The sequence below is a fragment of the Callospermophilus lateralis genome, chromosome 16 (genome assembly GCF_048772815.1).
Source record: "Callospermophilus lateralis isolate mCalLat2 chromosome 16, mCalLat2.hap1, whole genome shotgun sequence".
Taxonomy (NCBI): Eukaryota; Metazoa; Chordata; class Mammalia; order Rodentia; family Sciuridae; genus Callospermophilus; species Callospermophilus lateralis.
The window spans coordinates 47628169-47649310 of record NC_135320.1 but is presented as its reverse complement, the minus strand read 5'-3'; the positions used below and the strand labels follow the sequence as shown (position 1 = coordinate 47649310).

Sequence of the window (21142 nt, the reverse complement as noted above, 5' to 3'; positions counted from 1 at the left end):
ATCCCAAGAAACCTATAATAATCTTTTCCTACCTAAATGGCACTTTTACCTAAGGCTGCCACCCACCTCCAGAATTACTGCATTAAGATGATGAATCAGGAAGTTTGCACGAGTAGGCTGGCAAATTTGTCACTACCTAATAATAATGAAAAAAATGTATTCTAATTTTCCAAAGGCTCTACCATGAATATTTTTTACTTAGTTTGTGGAGGAAATTAGATGGGAGGCTTTATTAAAAATAACTAAAGAAGATATTTATATACTAAAAACATTTTTCTCAACCTCCTAACTGCTAGGGGAAAGCTTACAAAAGTAAAACATCACATATGATAATAACAATTCCCAATAAATACCTATAACAGATTATTGTATAACAAGATATTACCTATCTTTTTTGATCTGATCAATACTGATCTTATGACTTCATCACTTTACCAATCCAAAAGTGAAAAAAAAAAACACCCTGATATACTATTTTAATTCACATTACCCTCTGACCACTCATAGCATATATGTGAATATAAATTCAGCCATCCCTTGGCCTGTTCAAGGTTAGTTGCTCCATATCAGCACTGAAATACATAGAGATGATCAGGTCTCATAAGATCACATTGTATACACTCATATTTCTACAAAGAAATATTCTGAATAACAGTAATCGTACTTGGTCATTTCCTTTAAATTATTTTTAAAAAGCGGATACAAAACAGGCTTTGAAAGATTTTTCATATCTTGCTTTGTAGTTTTTCTAAACACAAGTTGTTTAGAAATAAATTGTTTCTGAAAATGGAAATAACACCTTTCCTATCAAGATTGATTTCTCTGGAGATCTTTGGTGACTTAAAAATTTTAAAACTCTCTGAAGTCCTCCAATTTTGACAATACAGATTTATTTTTTAGTGTTAGAAGCTATAATCTGCCTCAAGAAGGTTATCTACCCCTGGTGCACCCCACTTCCAAACTCGTCAGCTTCCCACTTTACATAAACAATATCTTCTTCCTTCATATATTGCTAAATTACACCTAAACTAATGAGTCACAATCAGCTTCTAATCCTCAAAATGGCAGTTCTAACAGTCTTGACCTTATCTCTTCCCTGTTGTCAATGAGAGTCATACCTAAATTACTTAAGGATCTGGACTAGTCTAAAATGTCTAGAGTCAAAATCTAAAGGTATATTGGTGATCCTAGGCCAAATGTGTTTTATAAGACCTAATTTGGAATTTTAAGTCAACATTTAGATATTGGGTGAATTCACAAAAACCAGAAGCTCTACTAACACTTGGATCCAACTTCTTACATGATTCAGTCCAACCTGCCTGCCCCTTGGGACAGACCTAGGTTCTTTTTGGCCCTGACTCACATAGGGACAGTAAGCGCTTTTTATTGGGTGGCTTTCATTTACAGAAACTTTACAAACCTGAGGTATTTTGAGTATAGAACCCTTAGTCTAAATAAAACCCAAGAAGCAATACAAAAGAAGGATTTTTATTTGTGTGTTGCAGGGGGTTATTTTGTTTGGGCACTATATGTAAGTTTCTGAAATTTCATATAAAACAGATTTCTATAAAAATATTAAAATCTATATTTTAGAAAATCCAGTTTCAAATCTGTAAAAAGTTATATAGTAATAGACTCTTACATGTAAGTTGTGAGACTAAGTTCATATTTAAATAAGCATTAGCTTAGCCTATTTTACCACCACCACTATTACCACCACCACCATCATCATCATCTCTTCTGATGAAGCCTCCATATTAATATCCAATCCCTCAAACACACTGATGTCCTCCAGACTCAAAAAGAAAAAGTCAAATTATTGACCCTAGCATTCAAACCTTGTACAATATGGCCTCAGCCTAGCTTCCTACTTGTTCTACCTCATAGACTTACTAACTCCTCAGCACTCCCAAAACTTATCAAGTTCTTTCACCTTCTGGCCTTTGCTCCTTCTTTCTCTTCAGCCTAGCAGAATCAGCTTCCAAACCAGGCAAAACCTTGACACTTTTAAACAGGTGCCTCCTCAATTAAAATTAGTAAATAAGCTAGGCATGGTGTCCTATGCCTGTAATCCCAGCAGCTCGGGAAGCTGAGGCAGAAGGACCACAAGTTCAAAGCCAGTCTCAGCAAAAGTGAGGTGCTAAGCAACTCAGTGAGACCCTGTCTCTAAATGAAATATAAAATAGAGCTGGGGATGTAGCTCAGTGGTCTAGTATCCCTGAGTTCAATCCCCAGTACCAAAAAAAAAAAAAAAAAAGGAGGTAAATGAACCCCTCCCTCCACCAGGCGCCAGACTTCCACACTAGACTGTAAGGACTCAGGAAGACGGAACAGTACTTTATTCAGCACTATAGCAGGGCATCTGGCATTCGATAAATGCTTATTTTATTGGATGTAACACTGGTTGACCATGCTCCAATTCCATTCAAAAGTGCTTGGGTGCAGACATGTAGTCTTACACAAATATACAATACAATCCAGCTCTTTGCCACTTGTTTTTAAAAATTAGAAGTCACTTCCAATGACCATTAATTATGGCATCTTAATTGTGAGCTTATACCCAAGAAAAGAAAAACAGAATCTATTTGTATGCATATTATTAAGTCAACAGCAAATAGAAAAATGGGCTTAAAAAGGTAGCCCACACAAAGAATATATATACAATCATATTTATAAGTGAACAAGCTTGTATAAACAAAGAAAGATATCAGTTTTCTCTTACCAAACTGATTAAAGTTCAAAATTTCATAATACATAACACAAGAAACAGCTTAGTAATGCCACTCTTACACTCTTTGATATGAATTGTGGTAAGTTCTTTCAAGGTCAATTTGGCAACATCTATCAAAATATTGAATATATAAAATTATATTAAATATAAATACACTTTTACTCAGTAGCTCCACATTCAGGAATTTACTCACAGATAAACTCATTTGGGAGAGGTGGGAGAAGAAGCTCTGTTTGAAGATACATTAAGTGGCTGGATGGGAGTGAGGGAGGTAGAGCACTTACCTAACACAGGAGACTCTGGGTTTGATGGAAGGAAGGAAGGAAGGAAGGAAGGAAGGGAGGGAGGGAGGAAAATGAAATAAAGAAATTCTATTTACAATAAAATCTAACAAATCTAATAAAAGAAATGCAATACTTGTTAGCTGAAAACTATAAAACATCATTTTAAAAAGTTAAATAAATGAAAAGATAGCCTGTGTTTATGTACTGGAAAACTTCATTTTGTGTAAAGGGAAATTCTTCCCCAGAAGATTCAATGATATCTCTATCAAAATTCCAAATGGGCTTCTGCAAAGATTGACTAAATACCTAAAATTGATATGGAATGCAACAAAATTAAAATAACCAAGGATGTTCATTAAAGTATGGATCTATTACCTACTAAAAGGAGAGAGAACTTATATGCCAAATGTAAACATTGTTATGTTGATTCACTCACTCAACAAACATTTGTTGAATACCAATAATGTGAAACATTATGTGTTAAGTGAAAAATTCAAGGTAGAGAAATATATATCACATGCTCCCATTTGTGTGGCTTTTTAAAAAATGAGAATATTTTTGTACATATGTTGATAAATACACAAAATTTGTTGGAAGAACCCATAAGAAACTATTCATTGTAGTATCTTCTTAGAAGTACTTACTATATTGACAACTATATATCCTTTGATACAGCTTTAATGTTCCATATATTCATTAATTAATGCCATTAAAAACAGTTAACACAAAACTGAATCATATAAGCAAGCACACAATACATGAAGGATACAGAGAAAAACAAAGTTATAAGAAGAAGAAAAGTGGTATAGAATCAGTTTCATAAGGACATATGCCTTACTTCAAGTGTAAGTACTCTATATTCATACTTGAATGTGAGCTTTATAATAGACAATGAAATAATTCCATTTCTTTTGGGGGAGAGGATTCAAGGTATCTGTTGGTTTAGATCAAATATTTTTAAGTCAAATTTATTGACTCAAATTCCTATCCCAAGAGCTTTACAAGCTGGACCTTAGCTGTAATATAAAAATGTCAGGCTGGTAAATACTGGATAACCATCGTTTTCAAAGGATGAATTAGAAAATACATCTTTGTCCTGCCAAAGCACCTCATGTATTTCCTGCACATACTAAGCCTTCTAAAACTATCCCAGTTTATTTTGTCCAATTGCTAGAAAGCTACTTGTCTGTGCCATAAAGTATTTTTTCAACGCCAAGACCACTGCTCCTTCAAAATGGTGCATGTAGTTCTTGACAGGAGGTATCCAGAAATACAAGAGGCAGCTAGGTAGGACACTCTACTGGATGTTTCACTGCAGAAAAGGATACTCCCATAGAATTGTCTCACCCCAAATGCCAGTAGCAAAGGTTGAAGAACTGAAGTACCCAAACTCTACTAAACCCACAGCTCACCAGAGGCCACATTAAGCTGGAGATCTGTGTCTGTGTGGATTGCTTGAGCATGTCTACCCATTCCTTAACTTAATGCAGCGCACTGCACAGAGGCCACTGGTGTCTAAGCTTCTGTCTACAGACCTCCTTGCCACAGACCTCGTTACTACAGCAACTTGAAGGTAAAGCTGAGCAAATATAAAAGAAAATGCCTCACTGGACTCCATGGCTAGGCTGAATCATGCAATTGCCGGTAGCAAGAAAGAAATTACATTTTTGAGTAATGACACATCTTATAACAGGGAACATGAGTCCTTGAAAAAGTGGATACTCTGTTGCTACAGGGTATACTTCCCATTTTTATTACAGTTCTTATTTATCTGCAGTTAGATACAGACCAAATAGATGTTTCCTAACACTACACAATGAGAGAGATGAAATCAGTAAATTAGGAGGCAATTTGAAATATTCAACTGGGATCTTCACTCCTCTGCCTTTCATTTGATCTCCTATTCCATAGCTAAAACTAATATGACTCTCTTTTTGAACCCAAAATCAGAAACCCTGCTTTTGCAAAGGGTTTGTTTTGATTTGGGAGTTTGTTTATATGAAAAAGCATTAGAGATAATTGTGACATTATGATTGGGTATACAGTTCATTCAATTATTTATTCTGAGCAAGTTTTATGGCATTTACAATGCCCCAGACCCTGTTCTAGGCAATGACAATACAGCAGTGAATGAAACAGATACAACAGTCACTTTTTAGTGAGTTTATATTTTGGAGGACAAGGAATGAACAAATTACGTGAAACATATAATATATTAAACGTTGATTGGTACTGCAGAGAAAAATAAAGTATGGAATAGAGGCAGAGCATTGCTACTTTTAAAAAGGTGGTCAGCGAAGGCCTCACTGATGTGACATTTGAGCAAAGACCCGAAGGTGAAGGGGGATGAGTCACTCAATTTCAGGCAAAGAGAACAGTATGTAGCAAAGGCCCTTAGGAGGAAATTTAGTATTTGGAGGAATGGCAGGAGGCCAGAATGGCTCAAATAGGAGAGTCAGTGGGAGGAGAAGAGGACAGTGAGGCAAAGGGGACTGGATCACCAAGGCTGAGTCAGCCCCTACACAGACTTTCACTTTTGCTCTGAGCTGACAATAAAGACTACAAAATTTTGAGCAGAGTATTAATATAATCTGCCTTAAGCTTTTATTTAGAGAATTTTTCTGGATGTTGTGTTGAGAATGGGGACAAGGGGGAAAGGTTAGAATCAGGGAGACTAAACCATTTGTGTAACAGGCCAGGCAAGAGATGATGATGGCCTTAACCAGGATGCTATCATTAGAAGTGGCAAATAAAATTACTTGCAAATGAGAAGGCTCAGGAAAATGAGGATGTAATGAATTACCACTACACCTAACATTGCCTAGTTCAAATCTTTCTTCTTACTTTAAAAGCCCAACCTCACTATCCTTTGACCTAATTTGACTGAAAATGGATAAATGGGTCAGTTTATTTGTTCACTGAAAAGGTCAAGGCCATTCAACTGTGAAAGCTTTTTCTGCCTGTGTCAACATCACCTCAATACCTCTGCTACCTCTGCATTGCCTCTGTGTTCTAGAATGATTAAGACTTAACTGAAGTAGGAAGAGGAATGGAGTCCTATCAGACAGGAGGAATTAGTTAGATAAGAGATACTGAAAGCATTAGAAGTAGAGACAACACAGCCACACGTTGAACCTGAAAATTAGCTTGCACCAAATACTAGAAGTAATAAGAGAAGAGCTCAGGATGGCACTGTAACTAAAATAACTGGATTGATATGAGAAGACCCACAGTAGAGGATTGAGGATAGAGTTCTGAACTAGAAATGCTGCATCTAGGCTCTTTGCCATATCTACTACAAGAATGAAGACCACTCTCAGCAATCAGCCTGCAGACATCACTCAGAAGAGATGCACATTAACTGTGAAGAATCCTAGAACAGTCCAGAGGGACATCAATACAGAACTCAATCTTCTTGGAAAAAAAAAGAAGCTCCGTGCTGACAAATGATGGAGAAACAGAAAGGAACTGACTACTGTTCACACTGTCTGTAGCCACATACCGAACATGATCCAGGGGGCAACTGGGCTTCCATGACAAGATGAGGCCTGTGTATGCTCACTTCTCCATCAGCACTATTATTCAGGAGAATGGGTCTCTTGTTGGAATCTGAACTTGCTTAGGTAAAAATATATACATAGGATTTAGATAAGGACAAGCCCAGAAAGAGTGAATCCTTGAAGGAAATGATACTGAACTTGTTTCAAATTCAGCTGCTTTGATTCAGCAAACCCCAACAGTTAAAAACAAGGACATCAGGAAATTCTCATCAGTATCTATGTTCCTGAACAGTTCAGCAGAATGACAAATAAGATCTAACAGTCATCCTGTTTCTGTATAAGGTCCTGGGTTATGAAACCAACTTCTGATATTTTAATGACTCAGTAAAAGACCACTACCGTAAGGAAGGAAAGAAGGCAGGCAGGCGTTAAGCCAGTTTTGTAACAGAGAAAAAATCAGGGTTCCTCATTCCAGCACTTGTGAAAGCTCAGTTCTGTCACTGCTTTTAGAACACAGCATCTTTCCTCTCTATCCACTGCCTGATTTCAAAGCCTATATCTCACACCATTCATAAATACTAAGGGCCTACTCGGTGTCTTCTTTTAACCAGCCTCCTGCCTGTGGTCTCTGCTTATCCCCGCCTACCCACAATGCTGATCTCCAGGGAACTCAAAATGTAACCATGCTACTTCTCTCCTTAGTATTCTCCCATTGCTCCCAGAGCTGTATAAAGTGCAGATTCCTCAGCTTCACAAGCATTCCAAGTCGTCAGGTCCTGGCTCTTGCCCTTCTCTCCTGCCTCATCCTATTTGAAATTTATTCTCAGGGCAAAAAGTGCTCAGGGTTCCACCAGTTTCCTACCTCCCTATCTTTCATGAATCACTCCCCACCATCACTCCCACGTTCATCATTCAAACCCAGCTCAGAGTTCTGTCGCCCTCTGACACTCCCAAACAGAATGTATAGGATGGTTTAGGCGTCCCAGCACCTGCTGACATTTTGAGACTGACATCACTTACTCCTCTCCTCTACCATAGTCCCCTTTGAATGCCCTCTTGGATCTTGGATCGCGGCAGTCAGTCCTTAGCTCAAGGGCCAACGACAGAAATCTGGGCTTTACCACATACCACACATTCAACTATCATTCCAGATGATTTTAGTCCTTTGTAGCTTTAATACTGCCTTTGGTTCAGGTCCTCATCACTTTTGTTTGACTTCTGGTCTCCCTAATGAAATCATCTTCCTACTTACAACTGTGATGGGATCATACCACTTCCTCAGCCTCACCTTTATCCCCAGCTCCTGCTTTCAACGAAGTTCTCTCAACATATCTCCTAAACATCCTTCCACATCAAGTCTCCCCACCAGCGATTATCATTCCTCAATTGATGCATGGACAATCACCCAGGCTTGACTATCTACCTCCACTCTAATTCTCAATTCCATAGCTTCGGAACAAAACTCTGACACATCCATGTGGCCAGCAGGCTGCTCACTAACATGTCTCTAACCCCTCCCTCCTTACTCTCCTGATAACCTCTACTGGGGGCCTTCACACAGGCCACTCACGGACCTAGAACTTTCTCACACCTCTCTCACTGGCTAACTCCTTCTCTTTCTTCATGAGTCAGATGAAAAATACACCCAAAACAATGTTCCCATGAAACTAGATACTCTCCAATGTGGGGTGAGGGAAGGATAGGAAATGCTTCTTCCAAGATCAGATGTTTCCCTTTCTCTTTTTTTTTTTTTTTTTTTTTTTTGTTGTTGTTGTTGTTGTGTTTTGTTGTAGCACTGGGGACTGAACCAAGGGCTGTGCAAATGCTAAACAAGTGCTCTACCACTGAGCTATACCACCAGCCCTTTGAGACAGGGTCTCACTAAATTGTTGAACCTCAAACTAGTGATACTCCTGACAGCCTCCCAAGTCACTGGGATTACAGATGTGTGTCACCATATCTGTTTTTCATGTTTTAAATATGTGTCTGTCTTCTTCAGGGCAACCAAAAGAAACTGAGAACAGGGTTCATATCTTTTTAATTACTTCATCCCCAAGACATAGCACAAGGTCAGCAACAGAGCCTGTTCTCAATAAATGTTTTTTAATTTCGGCCTACGAGCTAAAGGCACAATCTAATATAGCATTTCACAAATAGCTTTTATGACACATAAAACATTTCTGTTGGTTATGGTAACAAAAGTATTCAAATAGGGGTTTTAATTCTAACAACTTGTATTTGCCCTCAAAAACATGATGTTCCCTGGAACAAACTCCCACTTCACAGATGTTAAAACTTTTCTTATACTAGAAATTAAAACTACAACCTCCATGTGCCAAAAAGGGGAAAACCATATTATCAGGGGGCTCTCTGGCCTCAAACCCCAAACCTCAAAATTTCCACTTCTCTTAAGCAAAGGAATTTAGTAAATAGTCAGGTTATAATTAATTTTTAAATGAGTCCATTTTCTTCTTCTCAAACTGTGCTGTCTACTTGTTTCAGAGGAACTGGGGTATGGCCTAACTGACCTTATTATTAAGATTAGTGGTTTGTGTTCAAAAAAACAAAACAAAACAAAAACTAAAACTTTTTATATCAGAACTGTTGTAGATTTCAAATGAACAGTTCTTAGAAGAGTTAAGAAAATACATGCACAAATCTCTTTTTAAAAGTTCTCTAACTTGGGCTGGGGATGTGGCTCAAGCGGTAGCACACTCGCCTGGCATGCATGCGGCCCGGGTTCGATTCTCAGCACCACATACAAAACAAAGATGTTGTGTCCGCCGAAAACTAAAAAATAAATATTAAAATTCTCTCTCTCTCTGTCTCTCTCTCTCAAAAAAAAAAAAATTCTCTAACTTGAGAGAATCACTATACCCATTCCTATGTTCATATCTGGTACCACTGTTGCCCATATTTTTCTAAAGAAAACACTATAGCTGTCCACTCTGTCAAACTTATTTAAAAGGGGGGGGGGGCTTAACAGTTGATAGGTTAACTTTTCTACATTATGAGGTGCCCCTCTCCCAGATTTAACTCCAAAAGGGGTCTATATACAGTTTAGGTTTAGTTTGTTTCATCTTTATGTGAATTTGCTTTGTGAAAATTCACTATACAATGTGGAGCCATTTCTGTCACATTCCACTAAGATGGATTGAGGGGCAGGCAGTTAAGAAAAGGACACTCTCTGCTCAAAATACCTGCTCCAGAAACTGTATCACAGAACCAATCCAAGAAAACAAGCTCTCTGATCTTTAAGGTTGTTGTTGTTGTTGTTATTATTATTATTTTCTTAAAAACTAACTAAGAAATGCCAGCTATGACCTTAAGACTACATTTAACCACTGCAAATCGGAGCCAGCCAACTACTGAAAGTAGGGAAGGTGCCAATGAACTTTCTTCCATTAATTCTCGGGTATGATATTTCTCTGTTCTAATAAAACTTCTTGGGGCTGGGGTTGTGGCTCAGTGGTAGAGCACTTGCCTAGCATGTGTGAGGCATTGGATTCGATTCTCAGCACCACATATAAATAAATTAATAAAATAAAGGTCCACCGACAATTTAAAAAATATTAAAAAAAAAAAACAAAAACTCCTTGGTTCTATGGACATACCAGTCACCCCGTCTGTGCAAGTGGATTACAATCCAAACAAAAGTCCCTTGATTGCAGATTCGTCTCTGTATTTTTTTGATAGTCTGAATTGATGACTAACTGCACTTAAATTAGCACATAAACGGATCTCAATAGAGTTTCTGCCTAGCATGAGTCAGGGCCTGGGTTCATTTTCGGACTGAGGGGAGGGGGTAGTGAAGAGTTCCGATAATGACAGCATCAATGCTCCCTCTGGGAACCATTCCTATCACGACCCTCTCTCACTCAAGGTGGAATGTGCCCTTCCCTGCCTCTTTCTACCTATTTACACACAAGTTTGAAACTTGTAGGAATTGTGAAAACTTGAAAACCACGTGCCTCCCTATCCACCTATGCTCAACAGCCTTCTTATCTGAAAGGGGACTGTGACCACCGCCCGGTCCCTCACTATGCTCCAGCCCTGGCACCTGCACGTCCTCTTTCCGCGTGCCTCCCTGCGCCCTTATCCTGGCTCCGCGCGTCCCGGCCGCCTCCTCCGAGGCAGCCTCCAGCAGGGCGCTCGCAGGGAGCAGCCGGACCCTCAGCCCCTCCGGCGCCGCCTTACCCGCCGGGGGCCGAGGCCACAGGGCAGCTGGGACGCCCGAGCAAAGAACACACGGCCCGGAAAAGCCATGTCACCTGAAGAACTCCGGCCGGAAGACTGCGGGGCTCCGGGGCGGGCCGGGAAACTAAGTTCCGGGGGCTGGGCCGGGGCGGAGGCCCGCGGTCCCTGAGGCTCCGGTCCCTGAGGCGCAGTCCCCGACTGCGGGCCAGCCAGCCCTGTTCGGCCGAGGACACGACCTCGGGGCCTCCTGGACACTTTCTCCCCGCCGCCTGGACCCAGAGCGTTTTGTCGAGCGGGAATAGCGGTTTCGGCGGCGCTGTTGTGGGTGGACGGACCCCGGCGCCGTACGAGGGTTTGCAAAATTGCACCAACGCGCGACACACCCCCGTTGCCCACCCAGTGCCAACACCCTTCTCGGTAATTTAAGTCTATTCCTTAAGGGGACGTTTAAGTTCGTTGTCGAGGTCGCGCTGACTCACATAGTAGCAGCAGAATAGTATCTCAGATTTAAAACAAGGCTTCCTTTTCGGGAGAAGCGGCTGCAACCTTGCAGGACACACCGCCGCCTACCGCCGAAATGCAGCCGTACTTGGACCTCCGGGACCAAAGGAACTGGTACACAACTAAAAATGCAAAGGTCAACCCTGGAAGAACAGGGGTTTGAACTGCACAAATTCGTTTACTCGCCTCCCCGCAAATTTTTTTCCCTATTTTTGAGACTTGGAACATATCGGGGGGGGGGGGGGGGGGGGGGGGGAGGTTCGCAAACTATGGAGCATAGAAATACTGAAAAAATGTAAAGTTACATATATCATGAATGCATAAAATACACGTAGCTAAGTCCTTTTTATCACGTACTATCATAAAATATGCACGAATCTATTTTTATTTATATATTTTTTATTTATATAAAACAGTAGAATGTATTACAACTCTTTATTACATATATAGAGCTCAATTTTTTATTTCTCTGGTTGTATACATAGTATACTCAAACAAATTCGTGTCCTCATACATGTACTTTGGATAATAATGATCATCACATTCAACCGTCTTTAATTACCTCCTGCCCCCTCCCTTCCCCTCCCACCCCTCTCACAATTCTATTTTTAAAGTTAAATTTTGTTAAAATAGGCGTGCAAACATGGACCATACACGGTGCCATTTGAAGTCAATAGAAATGAAAAACCAGTAAAGATTCAGTTTGAAATCACAGCTGCATAAAATTAACTGTAGTACATATTACATTACTTTGATAATTTTATAGCCACTTCCTTTTGCTATTTCTGTGAGCTTGGATGTCACCATCTTTTAGTTGATCTGCAGTTCATATTGCATAAAAAGTGATCTCTTGTGTTTTTTGTTGACTTTAACATAATCATACAAAGTTTGTGCTAATTGACTGTTTATGTTATTGGTAAGGCTTCCAGTAGATAGCAGGGTATTACTAATTAAATTTGGGGGATTTTCAGAAGGGGGGAGCTTTAATTTACCATTCTTTTATCTCCCAGATTCAGCACAATAGTGACCCTTCAACAAACATTTATCCAACGACTAAGTACTGATACTATTGCCATTTCCTAAACATGGACCATAAAAATAACTTAGAGAAAAACTTGTAGCAGCCATAGGAGTGAAAAACCAGCCTCTATCTCAAAGCAAAGCCTGTCCAAGGAAGGGACATGACCTTAGTCCTTGGAAAGACCCACAGAGCACTCCTAAGCACATTCCCACCCTGCTGAGTTGTTTATCTACAAATAACAGGAGAGATCTGCTGCGCCAGGTGTCCCTGACTCAGTCAGGCTAGGTGGGGATCCATAGCAGCCCCCTAGCAGCCACCAATCATCATGAAACAGGGAAATACCTGGGATGCCAGTGGTTTATGGTGGTTGATAACAAGTTGGGAAACCATGTAGTTCAGCATGTACACCCCTCTTGGCTCAAACCAATCAGTTCAAACGAATACCCCTTTTGTACTGACCAGTCACCCCGACCCAACTTGTTCCCGCCAGTGAATGTGCTAATCATGTTTTAGAGTTGTTATTTGATTTTCCCGCGGTGTGTGATGATTTGCTAAGGGATGCTATGATGTATGTGAAGTCCCTGCCCTCTCCAAAAAATGTATAAAACTGCTGCAAACCCTGGGCTCCGGGCCTCTCAGCGTCACCAGTTGCTGTGTGTGCGCGCGGAGGACCGAGCTAGCTCACAATAAAACCTCTTTGCTGCTTACATTGATCTTGGGTCTCTGGTGGTCTTTGGGGTTCCCGAATTCGAGCATAACAGGAGCTAGTAAGGAATAGATTAGAGACATGAAAGAGAAATGCCATTCCAGAAGCAACAAATTCTGTCCTAGGAGCCATGGGATCTAACTAATGTCAGTGCTTGGGTTTGGGGTTTTTTTGTTTTTATTTTTTTTTATCAGCAAAGTTCAGCTTTTTATTGAACATGTTACAAGAATTTAGTCAAAAAGATCAAGCTCATGTCTTCAGCAGATTCTTCATTCTTTGCTGCCACTTTCTTCTCAGCTGGAGCAGCCTGATGGAGGGAGTAGGACGTCCTGCTGGTGCTGCATCAGTTGCTGGAGTAGGCCCACCAGCCCCTAAGTTGCTAATATTGACATTGGCCTGGGCCTTTGCAAACAAACCAGGCCAAAAATGTTCAACATTTACACCAGCTGCTTTAATGAGGACATTGTTTTATCCTCCATGACAGTCACCTTGTTGTTATGCAGGATGAGAACAGAGTAGATGCAGGCCAGCTCAGAGACCGAGGCCATGGTGCTGACTGTGAGGCATGGTGTCAATCGCCAAATGAAATGAAGGCCTCCCCCCAATGTGACCTTAGCTTCATCAGAAGAACCAGGCACCTTGGCAGCTGCTGAGAGCCATAGCCAAGTCAGAATGACACCAGCAAGCCACTGAGATGATAATGGTTTTGTTAAGCTGTGTATTCCATTGTATATTAGACCCCTGCTGTCTGCCTTGGGCCTGCTACTTTAGTTCTCCCAGGATCCCCGGAGAGTTCCCACTGGTTGGGGAAGTGCAGGAGGAAGGATTTCCGGAGGAGGGACTTCCGTTGGTGTGTGGTGTGTCCCGGGAGAAGGCCACGTACCTGGCGTTCGCAGGGGAGTGCGGAGAATAAAGGAGTTCCTGTTTTGAACCTACAAGGCTGTGTGGCGGCTTGGTTATTTTGTGCCCAGCCAGACTGCGGCAGGCAGCCCCTGAGGAAAGGTTTTATTACTCATAGAAGCTAATATTTCTCAACACTGTTTTGGATGTCAGACTGTTCAACATCCTATAAATGTATTTCACTAATCCTCATAAGCATTCATTAAGTGTACACTATTATTATCAACATTTGGGAAACTGAGGTAGAGAGCAGTTAGGTAAATTTTTCAACTTATGGAATCGATGGAATCTGAGCCCAACTCTGTCTGGCTCTAACACCCTTGCTCTCAGGTCGAGTGTAGACTTGGTCAACTGCTGAGGTTCAAAGTGGGTTATATGTCTCGCTAGATGTGTAATGTTTTAACAGGTATACACCTGAGTTCCTTATCTGTGAAATGCAGATATTAAGAATTCACAAAGTTGTAGCTGGGTATAGATGAGATAATGTACTTAAAATACTTAGAACAGAGCCCAGCACATCAACAACCAGTAAACACTATTATGCACATAAAGAGTGAACCATTGTTAATCAAAAACTACAGGAGAACCTCTGACATCATTATTATAATAATGTTTCTTTTATTATGGAATAACAGGATGTACCTATTAAGCAAATTTAACAAGATCATTACCAAGAAAATATACTATCTCATGGGGAAAAAAATAAGGAAGGGAACCTTCCCAGGGGAAGAGTGGGCCAGAAAAGTTGTGACTTTGCCCAAATACATTTTTGTAAACTGATTTTGGGTACTGTATATCAGGTTTGTAAAAACTCTCTTAACAAATATTTTAAATAGTACTGAGTAATTAAGAGGCAATAATGCTTTTACCAAGGCATTGACAAAAAGCTAGCAAGAGGCTTACTTAGCCTTTTTAAAGAAAGATTTTATATACATTTCAAAGATAAAGTATTTACAATGACAGGTTGTATTATTCAGCTTTCAATCACTGTGACAAAACACCCAAGATAAACAACTTATAAGGGGCAAAGGCTTGGTTTGGTTTCAGATCATGGTCACTTGGCCGTGTTCCTTTGGGCCTGTAGTGGCATGGTATATCATAGAGGAAGCACATGATTGAGGAGGCCTATTTACCTCATAGCATCCAGGAAGTAAAAAAGAGAGAAAGGAAAATTCCAGAATCCCCATATCCCTTTCAAGGCATGCTCCCAATGACCTAACTTCCTCTCACTAGTCCCCACCTCCTAAAAGTTCTACCACAACCTCTTGCTAGCTTTACAACCCAGCAATGTCTTTCTCAAGGACATGAAAGCCATCCCTTTGAAATATAATCCACATGGAAGAATTCTCAAGGAAGACCTTGAAGGTAGGAACCTAATATTTGACTGTTCTGACTCCAAACAGCAAACCTATCTCCTATCATTAAGGTAGGGGAAGTTTATTTTTCCTTTGGATCAAATCAATTAGCTACCACAGACAGTTATCCCAATTACCAAGTGAATTTAGGCTGAACTGTATGACAAGTGTTACTGCGCACTTTTCAAAAAAATCCTGAGTTCAATTCCGAGTAGCAAGAAAAAGGAAATAAGAACAGAACAGATAGATTCTTATTTCATTCCTGATGTCAAGGGAAAATGATCAATAATTTATCTTAAGTATAATGTAAGCTGTAATTTTTTGTAGATGTCTTTTATCAGGTCAAGAATGATCCTTCTATTCCTTTTTGTCATGAATGAGTATTGAATTTTATCAAATGCTTTTTCTGCATCTACTAAAATGATGCAGAAATTTTTCTCCTTTTTAAAGAATTTATACTGGTGAATTAGGCTCATTTTTTTCCCTCCAGTGTTAATCCACCCTTCTGTTTCTGGAATATAGCCCACCTATATAAAATTCTTTTTATAATACCACTTGATTCAATTTACTAATCTTGTATTAGGATTTTTGCATCTATGTTGGTAACAGAGACTGGTAAGCTAAGCTTTTAAAGTGGCATGTTTTTATTTTCTGTTAGAATCCTCTTTTGTCAACCAGAAATTACATAATCAAAAGTGTGATCTCAGATGTTTATTTGGCAATGTGCAAGAGGTGAATGGTATCCTCTTGGGGAATGCTGGGCCAGTAAAAGAACAGTTGGAAATGTAGTCTGTTCAATACTTAGAATGGGATTAGATGAAAGTGGAACCTGATGAAATAGAGAAGTTGATTTAAACTTGAAAAAATATTTAATGTAATGAGTTGCCTTTCAGGTAAAATCCTTACCTTCATCATTATTGATCTAAGTAACACCCGAAATTTAAGACATTGCAAATGCAAGGAACTACATAATCGATCAGTTACGTATTTGCTCAGAAGATTTCATCACACTGTTTTAGGGTTAATTTTAAAAATTATTTCCTTTCACAATCAGAAAAAAAAAAATCTTATATTTTATGAACACCTTAAAATGAAACCCGGCTTTCATTCTCTTAATGCAACACCTTTCAGTTCATACTGCGTTGCTCCTTACCACCAGGTGGCGCCCTAGCGCTCAATAGCATTCCCGCCCCATCCCTCGGTTTCCAACAGGGCTTGCGCGACTGCCGGGAGCGCGCACGTCCTAGTGTTCCCGCGCATTGCCCTTGCTGTGATCGCGTGCACATCGGCTATCCGCTGCGAGGCGGCCGGTGGTCAGCTCCAGTCCTGAGGAGCCGGACCCATGTGGAAGCTATTTCCCGCCGCGGGCCCGGCCCGAGGTAAGGGTGGAAGGGAAAGACAGAGACCCGGCTTTCCCGGGAGCAGCTGCTGCGTGGAGTGTGCGGAGCGACGCTTCCGGTCCGCTCTCACTGCCTTCCGGCGCGGCCTCTGTGCCAGCCCTGGGATTCTGTGAAAGCGGGATGCGAAAGTCGGAAGTTTGCGTGAGGACGCCGCGTTTTCTTCCGGGACGGTGCGGCGACTCAGTCCACACCAGACGGGAACCAGCACCTGCTCACGCGCCGTGACGGAGCGAGCCCCGGACGCCTTCCTTTTGGGACACCTGGTCGTAGGCTTTTAGGAAGAGATCACCAGGAAGTTAACAAAGCCAGACCACAGGATGACAAGGAAGCGATCTGTCGGGGGCAAAGCGTTTCTTTTTTTTTCTTTTTTGAAGAACCACGTGGCACACAGGAAAGCATGCTTTCAGATTTGTTTCAGACCTTTCCCCCAAAATAGCTGTACAGTGGGAAAAGTTGATTCCCCAACCCCTTTCCTGAACTTCCAGCAGTAGAAATTTTTCCTCATAAGTTACTGGTTGCCTCCTGTGTGTTGTTATTCGTTGATAGAAAGTTAAGCAAGTACCTATAATTGGGTCTTGTCCTCAGAAAGTTTACATTGTGATTGGAAAAAAAAAAATCAATGAAGAGGCTAAATTGATAATGTCTGGGAATGTGAAGATAACTAGAACAAAAATACATAGAAGAGGGCATCCCTGTGGCGTGGAGTACTGCGATTTGTCCACAAATTTTGTGTTTGTGGACAAGTTAGGATTATGTTCATTTAAAGAAACCTGACTGGAGGACTGGGGTTGTAGCTCAGCGGTAGAACACTTGCCCAGCACGTAGGAGGCGGCCCTGGGTTCGATCCTCAGCACCACATAAAAATAAATAAAAGACGTTGTGTCCCACTACACCTAAAAAAATAAATATTTTAAAATACAAAAGAAATCTGACTGGTTCTCAGGTCTCCTGTAGGTGTGTTATAAGAAAAACTTAGAGACCGCCAGGGCCTGTGGTGCATCCATGTAATCCCACCTACTTGGAGGCCAAGGCAGGAAGATTGACAAGTTTGAATTCAGTCTGGGCAGTGCAGGGAGGCATTGTCTCAAAGTGATAGGATGCTTTCCTAGCCTATGCCAGACCCTAGCACTGCTGAAAGAAAGAAACTTGGAACAAATTAAGTTGAGCAGAGTTTGAAGAAATAAGGATTTGTGAATCAAGCATAACCTTAAACGAGTAGATGTTCAGAGCGTTTCCTTCAGCCTCTTGGCCAGGCAACGTTTGTAGACAGGAAAGGAAGCCATACAAAACAGCTTGATTGGTTCCACCTCAACATTTGCCTGATACGTAACCATGGTCTGATCAGTTGACAGGCAGTCTGATTGATACTCAGGTTAGGTTGTAATAGAGTGTCATGAACTATTATCATAATCTGATGCAAGCTATAGATCAGTCCCCTAATCCAGTTTGTGTTGTGTGGTAAACAACAAAGGTTTTTCCTTGAAACTATCCAGGTTAAGAATCTGATTAACAGGCCATGTAGTCCAGACTACTTTCCAGAATGGAGTTCAGGGCTTTCCTGGGCTCCTTTCCAACTTGTCTAATATAACTGCTCTAATCATCCTACAATTGTGGTAATGGAATCCCCTGCTCCCAGGCTCAATTTCACAAATCCCCAACATACTGTTACTCCAACAATGTGTGATTTACAATGTGTTTTTAAAACTAGTAATCATTTCCTATTGATGCTATGTTTAACATAAAAACAGAATTCCCCCAAATCTGCACTTGAATCCCATCCAGAATTTATTGCCTTGATGTATATTATTTACTCCTAATCCATTTCAGACCTTTTATGTACCTGTTTATGTTTGAAGCCTTTTTCTAATCATTTAGTTTTATTAATTGTACAAATTAATGGGTTTCACTGTGGCATTTCCATATGTGCATTATCTTTTTTTTTTTTTTTTTTTTTTTTTAATGGTACTGGGAAGAGAACTCACTTTACCACTGAGCTACATTCCCAACCCTTTTTACTATCTTCTTCTTTTTTTAATTTAATTTAATTTTTAATTCACTAAGTTGCCCAGGTGGGCCTCAAACTTGTGATCCTTCTGCCTCAACATCCTGAGTTGCTGGGATTACAGGTGTACCCCACACCTGGCTACACATGTGATGCTTTGTCAACCTTCTTTAATACCCTCCAATTTTCTTCTCCTTTCTTGACAGTCCATTTTCTATTTTCAGGTCTTTTCTTTCTTTCCTTCTTTCTCTCCCCGCCCCGCCCAGTTTCTACATATCAGAGAAAACATGTAGTACTTAATCTTTCTGTGTCTGGCTGATAACCTCCATTTCTATCCATTTTCCTGCAAATAACATTTCATTCTTTTATGGCTGAATGAATTTCATTTTGTATATATACTGTATTTTCTTTTTATCCATTTGTTGATGGGCACCTAGGCTGATTCCCTATCTTGGCTATTGTGAACAGTGCCACAGTGAACATGGGTATGCAGGTATGTCTTGCATGCTGACATCACCAGGAGTTGTATAGCTGTACTGTAACTTTCATACCTTTTAATTACTATGGCTTTATGGCATACTTTGCCATCTGATAGGGCAAGTTCCTGTAATACTATTCAAATTTTTCTTGGCTACTTTTAAACATACTTTCCTAATGAATTTTTGAATCTATGTAATTGAGTTCCAAACACAATATTATGATTTCTTGGTAATACATTAAATCTATAAGTTAATTAGGGGGAACATTTACTTCTTTCAATATTGTTTTCCCTTTAGACAAATGATATAGCCTTTCATCTATTTAGGAATTATTTTTTGTCCTTTATGGGGCTTTATTAGAAAACACAAGTTTGATATAAACAAAGTTGATTAACATTTAAACATCAAAGGTTTTATTTAAATATTTGACATCACATTTTCCATACACACGTATATGTATGTATGTGTATTTACACGTGTCTTCAATTCACTTTTTTTTTTTTTTCTTTTTTTTGCTTAGGAGAACCATACAGACTTTTGACTGGTACTGAGTACATTGTTGGAAGGAAAAACTGTGCCATTTTAATTGAAGAGGATCAGTCAATCAGTCGAAATCATGCTGTGTTAACAGCTAACTTTTCTCTAACCAATCTGGTATGTTACTAATTTTATTTCACTAGTTTGAAGTAAGGCAACTGAAATCATTACAGATTATCTTGGTGCATAGGAAAGTTCATTGGACCTTTTGTTTTCATAGAACTGGATTTTTTTAAGTTGTTGATGGACTTTTATTTATTTATATGAAGTGCTGAGAACTGAACCCTGCGCCTCATGTGTACTAGGGAAGCGCTTTACCACTGAGCCACACCCCAGCCCCTGGATTTTTATCTTAATATTAACAAAATTAAGTACTTATAATTTGGGTTTGGGGGTATTGCCTTGTGGCAGACCACTTGGCTAACATTGCATTTAATTAGAAATACTACAAAAAAAAAACAAAAACCTTATGGTTGGCAGTGGTACCAGTGATATTTGTGTTTGAAGTTTCTGTGTTAGTAACTTACTCTTAGTGATTTAGAAACTCAGAGAAAGTAGAGCATGTTTGTATTTCATGTTAGCTTTTTATTACTGTGATGAAATCTAAAGAGAAGAAGTTTTATTTTGGCTCATAGTTTGAATCCATGGTTGCTTTTCCATATTGCCATGGACCCATTACCTCATAGTACATTATGGTAGGAGTTCTTGGTGGAGGTAACTACTCACTTCCATGGCAGCCTGGAAGCACAAAGATCAAGGGCCAAGGTTCCAACGTCCTCTTCAGGGACATGCTTCCTTTCATTAGGCTCATCTTTAAAGATCCCACCACCTCCCAGTGAAACCATAGGCTGACAACTGAGCCTTGAACACATGGATCTTTGGGAGGCACTCCAGATCCAAATTACAGCACATTTATTGAGTGGGTAAAGTGTATCGGTCATCATACCAAGTCTAGGAATAGAACAGTGAATGATTGGACCTTCATGACTCTCCCTATGGACACAAGCATTTCCCTTATAAAACAAAATTTCACAGTAAAAGTCATTTTATTGTACAAAGGAAGATAATTTTCAAGTATGTCATACAGCTCCTTTGAATAGCTTTGGTGATTTATTTATTTAATTATTTTAAATATTTTTAGTTGTAGATGGACACAATACCTTTATTTTATTTATTTTTATATGGTGCTGAGGATCAAACCCAATGTTTCATACATGCTAGGTAAGCCTGTACCACTGAGCCACAACCCCAGCCCCTTGATGATTTATTTTAATAACACAAATCGCTTGTGATTTATTTAATCACAACCATGGATACAAATATATGAAAAGAGAAATGTATATAAATACCTGTGCTCACAATAATGTTTGTGGTACTAAAAAAGTCAATCCATTATTTTGAGCAGTGACCACATATAGCAAAAACTGGGTTCATTTTGTGATATTTTGGTTTTGTGTCTGTTCTTTTAGGTATAGAGAAACATTATTGAAATTCCTACAGAAAAAGTAAATTATTACTAGTTAAAAGTT

At 39.8% G+C, this 21142-nt stretch overlaps 2 protein-coding genes across 6 annotated transcripts in view; one reads left to right on the top strand and one right to left on the bottom strand.

Annotated features, from left to right (window-relative positions):
* Decr1 (2,4-dienoyl-CoA reductase 1) overlaps window positions 1–11086 on the bottom strand; it is a 38061-nt gene extending 26975 nt beyond the window's left edge. Inside the window, exon 1 of the mRNA XM_076836346.1 lies at window positions 10713–11086. Coding sequence (XP_076692461.1) covers window positions 10713–10781 — 69 coding nt within the window. The 5' untranslated portion in view covers window positions 10782–11086. The remainder of the gene's footprint in view (window positions 1–10712) is intronic.
* A 4068-nt stretch (window positions 11087–15154) lies between these two features.
* The window catches only part of Nbn (nibrin), a 39039-nt gene continuing 33051 nt past the window's right edge, over window positions 15155–21142 (top strand). For 2 of the 5 annotated variants that reach the window (XM_076835859.1, XM_076835857.1), the window contains exons 1-2: window positions 16408–16574; window positions 19597–19730. In XM_076835859.1, the coding sequence (XP_076691974.1) occupies window positions 16538–16574; window positions 19597–19730 (171 nt within the window). In that variant the 5' untranslated portion in view covers window positions 16408–16537. Of the gene's footprint in view, window positions 15206–16406; window positions 16575–19596; window positions 19731–21142 lie in introns of those variants that run through there. The other 3 variants (XM_076835861.2, XM_076835856.2, XM_076835860.1) reach the window with 3 other exon arrangements.